We start from the raw sequence: 8,161 nt of genomic DNA, 5'->3' as shown, positions 1-8,161 counted from the left end.
ATTAAAAGACGGAAAGACTTTTTAAATATCAAGGGATCATTAAATAGTAGGGCTGTGTCACTGCTCAGTTTTCTTTTATCATTCACATTTTTGGGACATTATTACTTAAAATATCATGTTGTTGTTTTTTTGCATCTTGATATCCTGCTGCTGGCACTTAGTTAACATGGATGTTGTATCATTTTCCAATAGTTGGGTTTTTGCTGTTTTCATTTCACATTGGACTAACTTTAATTCTCCTGTGCTCTTGTTGAGGGTGTCTGTGTGCTTGTGGCCCTTCAGCCAGAGGGACAGGCCATATTTCTATTCAGCTGATGGGCCTTCTGATTGTGAGTGAAAATTGCCATTCCAATTAGTCTGAAAATATAGTGTGTTATTACTGAAATCACTTTTGGTTTTCGCTTAGCGAAATGAAACGTCTTGTTGGTGATTTCAGCTCTTACATTTGCAGTTAAATGTGTTTAGTTTTGATTTAAAGTGAGCATGGAAATAACTCTGAAAATGATTAGGTTACAGTAAGTAATGGTGTCAGTTAACATAGTGTCATTTTTCAGCAAGCATCCCTCCGACCTTAACCCATCCAATCAAAGCCATCTTCCCGCGGCTATGCAAGTACAACTTGTCCCTCTGTCGCCTCGTACATCAGGGGATTCAGAAAGAGTCAAGTCCCACTGCTTACACTGGATTGGTTGGCTTTTGTCCTGTCCAAAGTGTTCAGAGTGCGTGATAGGTTTGCCTTCTGCCTGTCCAGGCTGGATGTATTCCGTGATTGGACAGTTACGTTTCCAGCTCCCGGTTGGTTGACTCGACTTCGCTCCAAACTGGTTGAAGTGCGTGACTGGACAGTCCTTTCTCCCGTCAAAGTATTAACAGAGCGTAATTGGTTGGCTCTGCCTCTGTCCAGACTGTTAACTGTGTTTAACTGGCTGCTCCTGCCATGCTCCAGAGTCCCGGGCCCCGCTGACTGGTTGGCCCTCCCTGTCTGTTGATTGTTCAGGGTTTGCAGTTGGCTGGTCCTGTCTCTCTCTGGGAGTTTGGACTGCGTGGAGCTACTTCTGTCTGTGTTAATAGTTTGTATCCTCTGTCTGTCCCGTTCCCTCTCCAGACTGGTATCTCTGCGCACGACTCCGCTCCTCTCTCGCTCCAGGCTGCTCTGGATCTCCGCCCTCCTGGCCAGAGCCTCTCTCAGCTGGGTGCGAAATATCTCAATCTTCCCCTGCAGCTCCTGGAGCTCTCCCTCCCACAGGCTGGTCTGAGCGGCTCTGCTCCCCAGGGGGGAGAGCACCAAGCCTGTCGAAGGAAGCGCTGAGACGGGGCCCCCGTTGGCATGAAGGCTAATCTGTGTCGGGGAGCTAAAACCCCCCAGACTCCCCAGGCCAAATCCTCCTAGACCGAGCCCGGGGCGGCCGACCATCCCGGGCCTGCCTCGCACTGAGGCGGTGTGCGTACGTAGGCGGTAGCTGTGGAGAGTCTCAAGGTCAAAGTGCACACGTTTCTCCTTGGGCTCGTGGGATGGCGAGGAGCTGCCTGTGTCTCCTGCTGTAGTGGAGGCAGGGAGGGAGGTGGGAGGAGACGGGGGAGGAGGCTGATGCTGCTTCCGGTGTAGGGTGCAGTTCTCTGAGATACAAGAGGAGGGGCTGGTGAAAGAGAGGAAGAGCACAGCAAAGGTGTATATTTAGTGAAATGTAGCAGAATAAGGTCATACACTGAACTATAAATAATACACAAAACAATATATATGCAACTGAGATAAAAGCAAATGAGAAAATCAATACTACACTGTACAAACTTCACTGTCAAATCAACCTACCATCACATCTAAAGCTCACTATTAAATGTGTTGAAACTTGTTCAGATATTGCATGAAGACCTTCAATAAAATGCAGGTAGTTTCTTGAAAGAAGATAGAATGCACCAGAAAATACTGGTCTAGCTTTTCTGAGAAATCAAGCCCTATGAGTTGCTAAAAAGCTCCTGCTTCACTCAGACCTGGCTTTTCTCTTTGATGTGGAAGCAACTTGATGGCTACATAATGTTACATGTCTGTTTTCATTAGTTAGCAGCTACAGTAGGGATGACAATATTTCAGATTAATGTGCTGTTACCTTTTATTAATATTTGATTGGCAAGTGGTGCTTTATAGGTAACAGGCTAACTGTCAGCATTACTGTGGAGCATATCATCTTACCAAACATAGTGTAGCTTATTAATAATTATTACATTTAAACAAGATGGCTGCATTTCAAATGGCATATGACCATTAAAGTCACTTATCAATCAACTTCATTACTTTTGGTCGAGGCCGGTCAGCTCCTTCCCGACGTCCTCGTATGTGGTGTGGAGAGCTCGGTGAATTTTCTACAAGCACAGACAAAGAGAGAAAAGAAAAAATAAGACATAAGAGGATGACCAATTTAGTGATGTGAAATTTGCTATCACTTCATCAGCTCTGAAATAATACATCAGCGGAGATGATGATGATGAATATGAATCTCTGAGTGATTATTCTACCCAGTTGCACAGAACATCTGTGACAGCTATTTCTCACAAATCCTGCTGTGGTGCTCCTTTGAATAATTTAATCAAATGATTGTAATTCAATGAAAGGCACCATTCTGCTTGAAATTTTGAGGAGGTTAAGGTGTCAGTTTCTTAAGCCCTTTTTGATTTAGGTATCCAAGTGATTAGGTTAGACTGGAGTTGGGGGAAAAAACATCCAAAAAACCAGGTTATTAGGAATGAATAAGCTTTTAATTTCTCCTGGTGTGCAGGCTCCAGTACGTCTGAAGATGTTTGAGGGAAAAGAGAGACTTTCTCTCTAGATAGGGATTAGCTTGAGGGACTAACTCAGATGTCATCCTCTCAGATAGCTGAGCTGGTGTTGTGATGAATGCTGCAGGCTGCCCGCGAGTGTTTGCCCTTTTTAGAGAGATGCAGCAAACAAATGTGAGCAGTCTTGATATTCACACTGCTTGTTCCATTATTCACTCAAAAATATTGCCACTGGCACCTCATTTGGTAATGGCTTGAGATTCATGGAAAACACAATATGACCTTTAAATTCTCAGTTTGTGCCTCCTTTTGGTGGCTGTTGACATAAACACACTAATTCTCTGACAATTTAATTTCAAAATAAGCTTCTGTAGGTCTTATTTTTTCATTTTTACTTGTATAATTCGGTCTATATCTCTAATGCAGAGGAACATTTAATGGTCTGCACAATAAAAATAATAGAAAAACCAAATGCATAATAATGTGTGGTCACGAACCAATTAACAAAGCCCTGCCAATGGGAACCTTTTACTAACTTTATAAATAATTAATTTCAGTCTTAATTCATGCAACACAGTTAAAAAAAAAGAGTTGGTAATTAACAAAGTAACTCATTAGCATTAATTATTGCATTAGCATTTCGCTCAAAGTTAAATTAAATCTATCCTTTAAAACATGCCGTGATTTAGTTTTAAGGAAAACATTAGTCTTCTCCTTGACTGTAATTATGGGTTTCCACCAACAGAGGGCGCAGGTCATCTGTAAGAAAAGAGTAAACTCCAGGGGGTGAGACAGCTCACCAGCAGCACTGATGATGTGTGGAGCTGTGCTCATGCCTGTGGGTGTCCACACATACATCTGTGAATAATGTGAGGATTTCTATAATGAATTCTGCACCTTTTTTCTGTGTGTGTGTGTGTGTGTGTGTGTGTTTGTGTATGCTTGTGTTGCATGGACTCATTTGCACACATCTGATAGTGTACGTATGTGTTCACTCACCTGGCTGGTGTGCAGCCAATACTGCAGTGTGTGCGTGCGCCGCAGGCGAGGGATCACCAGGTGATAGAAGGTGTGTTCACCTGCCAGAGTCAGCAAGGCTCCGCCCACCCCCATGCACAGCAGCACGAACAGGCCCGAAAAATGCTGGATCCCCATCTGTAGAGTCTGGGGAGGAGGAGGCGGTGCCGGAGAGAAAAGAGAGAGATTGGGGGAGTGACACAGATTAGTAAAGACTTAAGCTGACAGAGAGGAAAATACAGAGATTGATGATTTATATTTACATAATTACCATTTAGGGCACTTTTTGTGTTCATGCAATTGATATTCTGATGTTGTGTGTCTAGTTTGGGTGCGTTAAACCCACGAGAATAAAAATAAAGAAGAGACAGGGCAACGGCGTAAAAGACATGTTTGGGAAGAAAGGGATGTAAAAGAAGCGAGGCAGAGGAGGGGAACAGTCACAAAGAGCCGAGCGGGTGAAGGAACGCTGAGTGTAACAGAGAGAAACAGCAGTTAGCAGGAAGATGATAAAACGAGACGCTGGTTAATTGAAGAGCAGTTTCTCCCCCATTCGGTTTCGCCCACGTCCTCTCCGACACATTGTCTATCTCTTCTGAGGCTTTTCATGGGCCGGGAGGAAGTTGAAGAGGCAGTGTTGAGCTTTTCCAGTGCTCTCTAATCATATTTCCACCAACCGGCTCATTTATGCACTGCCTCTGATGGCAATTAGCCCCATGCTGACTCGACACATTCATCAGCGACAACACTGACCTCCTTTTGCTCCCAATCCAGAGGGCAAGATCACACTAACGCCCACATTGTTAAGAGTAGCCCCTCTCTCTAGGCTGCAGATGAGATGAATAGTAATAACTTCCTCATGCAGGGTGAACTTAAGGTTTTCTTTTCATTGGTGGAACCTGTGACTGAGTAATTGCGTCTGTTGCTATAATATGATTCAACTTTGAAGTGCGATTTTAAAAGGGATGGCCAAAGGGATTTGAATGGAGAACAAACAAGAGATATAGATACAGTGTGCTCCGTCTGGAGATTCCCACTCCTTTAAAAAGAATGAGAGCACAGGAGATAGTGTGAGAAATGAGAGCACCCAGACAGTACGTGCCTGTAACTCTGGTTGAGGTTGGTAAATAGGTTTGACTTCATGTAATTGTACATCTTTGTCTTTGTGTGTGTGTGTGTGAGTGTGCTTAGCTGGCAGGCAATCCCAACCGTGTCCCAAAGGGAATCTCATTTGCGGGAGCACAACAGCAGAAGGCTTCGTTTTTTGTTTTTTTTTACACACAACGCATGAACACACACTGTGACTGTCTGACCGGCGACTTACCTCGGTGACTGCAAAGACTCGCTTTCCACAGGGCACAACCTTGTACCATTTGTCATGAAGCATGTCCATGAAGCCGTCAGACTTGTAGCGACTCACGAACTCTGACACGTTACGGGTCAGAGGAGAGCCCTGTGGCAGGCCTATACCGTAGCCTGAAAGACAAGGGACACACACACTGATGTAAATACAATTGCTACAGGTAATAGAACTGTGCCTGAGAAAAAAGACTGGTGTGTAACTTGGTGTTTTTTTAGCGTATAGGAAACCGCAGTCAGCCATTTTCACAGTTAGCCAAAGGGCAGATGCCCACTGGAAGAAAAACTCAGATTAATGGGTTTACAGGCTTCAGTTGGAATCAGGATCAACCACATTTTGCTGCCAAGTACAGTGCAGCGCAAATACACCATCCCGGGTATCCTGGTATTGTATTTGCATAGAGAAACAATGCACCAAAGCACTAAAGCAGATGGAGGCACCCCTTGTGGTATAGAACTCATAGGCTACTGTAGTGAATCAAATTATGCTATTGAACAGCCTATTCCTCCATTTATCACACTGTAAAGTAGCAGATATATGCAATGCCGGCATCAGACTCAATGACCTTAATGTCACCTGTCACATCAGGCCATTTTTAGGTGAATATCAAATAGTAATGGACCCAAGCTGAGGAGCTGGCGCCGGATCAAGTCTGACTCCACTCTCCATTCAGCGGCTGGGGTGCAAATCTGCTCATATTTTTACCCGACTGTGCTCCTCACAGAGAGCTACATTTCCTTTTGGTGTGCGGTCTTGTGGCTACGCTCAGCCCACGCTGATTTATTATTGTGTTGTAAATCACATATTTAATAAAACACTATGTGGAAGGAAGTTGGTCCAACTCTGCAGCCCCCCCTGGACCTTTTTGTTCTCCTGTGAGGAGTAACTCAAGATTTTAGACTTAGAAATGTCAACGTCACGCTTTCTTAAATGTTATGAAGCCCTCTGCAAAGAAGACATTTTTTTTATTACTTTTTTCTCACCTGTACATTTCACTGCCTTCCCTTGTCGCCCCCAATTAACTCATTGAGTGCCGCGCTCCTTTCCAAAGTTTTAGTCAAGTGTACCGGCAATTTAGACCATTTTTGACTTTTTATGTAGAGCCACAGTGTATTCTATATTATTGCCACCAACACATACTGTGGCTCAATTGAAAGGTTTACCTTAATGCTTCAAGTGGCCACAAACCGTTTGTTTCTACGTGCCTCTGTTCCTGAGAAAAGTCAAGCTAAACATGGCTGGGTTTCACCAAAATCCCTCCTTTTTTTCTAGAAAAGGAGATACAGCGTCTTTTATGAAAGGTGCGCTGTTTGTGTCTGTCGCTCTTCTGACACTCGCATTTCTGGATCAAAGGGCTCGTATAAGATAAATATATACAACAGTTGTTGTTCTATTCACAAAACCACCATCGGGGGCGGGGGGGGCGCCACTAAACAACAATAACACAGACGCACCGTGCCGTGTCACAGCTTCTCCCCGCGGAGCGTGAGGGTCAGTCGGCCACCGCGGCTCGCGAACACCGGTCCCACCGGTGGTCGCGGTCCTTCTGTGGTACGGGTCGGTGATGCCGGTCTGCTTTGGCCCAGAGACCATCAGATTTTACCGCGGGGGGACTTTGGGGAGGACACGGTGTTGCTCCAGCTGAAGACCGGGCGGACTGTCGGCTGAGAGCTTCCTGGTTCAGCTCCGAGCAGCTCGAGCAGCTGGAGCAGCAGCGCGGGTGAGAGCAGAGCAGCTGCGCTGCAGCAGCTGCTGCATCTGCATGCAGAACTCGTTTGCAGAAGCCGAGTTATGATAAAAACTTCCAGATCATGAGCTGTCATGTGACTTTGATCGTCATCTATTTCAGTTCTCCTCGTCGTAGAGTCCCCAAATTTACATATAATGTGTATTAAAGTGTCTATTTTCATAATTTAAAAAAAAAGCAAAAAACGTAAAATTACGTTTTCGGCACTCAACGCATGGGAACGAAAAACGAGAAATTACGTGGTTGGCACTCAATGAGTTAATGTCACTGGGTTCTTGTTTTTTTTTTCTTCCTCTTTCCTTTGTGCTTGATCATTTTCATTGTTGTTAGACTTCACTTCTTTTCTGTCAGGGGTTTTTCCGTCAGGTTCCCGCCGAGCTTTCCTGAAGATTTTTAAGAGCTACATGACACTTTGTACCAGTCTGACTATAAATCTATATGTTTTATTCCTTTGTATTATTTTTACTGTCAGTTTTATGACACCAGCAATGAAGGAAAAAAGTCAGAGACTAACATTTTCTTGCTGTGCAATATCACAATTTGTCACCACACCAGAATCTATACAAAATTACCCATATAGCATCGAAGATAATTGGACCCTTAGCTTGACCTCATCACCGTCGCTGCTGCTTGAAAAACACTTATCACGGCCAGATCATCCACTTCAGGTGCACTTCAAGTTCATCGCCTCTGATTAGACCCAGGTTTGTATCGAGGCCAAACAAAGGGCAGTTTTTCGGCTTTTGCATGGCAACTAGCTAACACTCTGATATTACATTTACTCTTGTGTGAATCTCATTCTTGTGTTGACAATTTTCTTCTGCATTTCCTGTTCAGGTGTAGCTTTTTGTTAAAGCACTCTCATTGTTACATTTGTGACTATATTTTATTTTCATAGCATGACTGTGAAGGAGGAAATCATCTTGAAACTCACACATTCAATTTAATAACATACTGGCTAGGAATATAAATGCAACACTTCCTCGCAAGTTGGAATGAAAGATCTGAGCCTTTTTGTATAAACACAAAAGATGCACAGCCATTGAAGAGGGAGCTGTGCAAAAACTCCATGGACAACGATGAACAACCTGATCAACTCAGTGCATATCTTTAAAGCAGAAGTAACAGAATGTTTGTGTTAATATAAGTCTTAAATAGTTATATCTTCCGACAGCAATCACTTATATAGAGTGTTTGGTCCGAAACACGGGTCTGTCAGTCACTCTGCTCTGCTGTAAGCCGAGGAGAAAACTTTCCTTGTATCC

The 8,161-nt window shown here is 43.9% G+C and overlaps 1 protein-coding gene across 1 annotated transcript in view; it reads right to left on the bottom strand.

Moving 5' to 3' along the window:
• Positions 1 to 661: 661 nt before the first annotated feature.
• The window catches only part of grin3ba (glutamate receptor, ionotropic, N-methyl-D-aspartate 3Ba), a gene marked incomplete at both ends in the record, with an annotated part of 67,144 nt that continues 59,644 nt past the window's right edge, over positions 662 to 8,161 (bottom strand). The window contains 4 exons of the mRNA XM_083998042.1: positions 662 to 1,637; positions 2,291 to 2,358; positions 3,772 to 3,936; positions 5,114 to 5,265. Of these exons, the coding sequence (XP_083854168.1) occupies positions 662 to 1,637; positions 2,291 to 2,358; positions 3,772 to 3,936; positions 5,114 to 5,265 (1,361 nt within the window). The remainder of the gene's footprint in view (positions 1,638 to 2,290; positions 2,359 to 3,771; positions 3,937 to 5,113; positions 5,266 to 8,161) is intronic.

The sequence above is a fragment of the Trachurus trachurus genome, assembly GCF_905171665.1.
Source record: "Trachurus trachurus genome assembly, chromosome: 22".
In the NCBI taxonomy this organism is placed as follows: Eukaryota; Metazoa; Chordata; class Actinopteri; order Carangiformes; family Carangidae; genus Trachurus; species Trachurus trachurus.
This window is presented reverse-complemented; position numbering and strand designations above follow the sequence as displayed.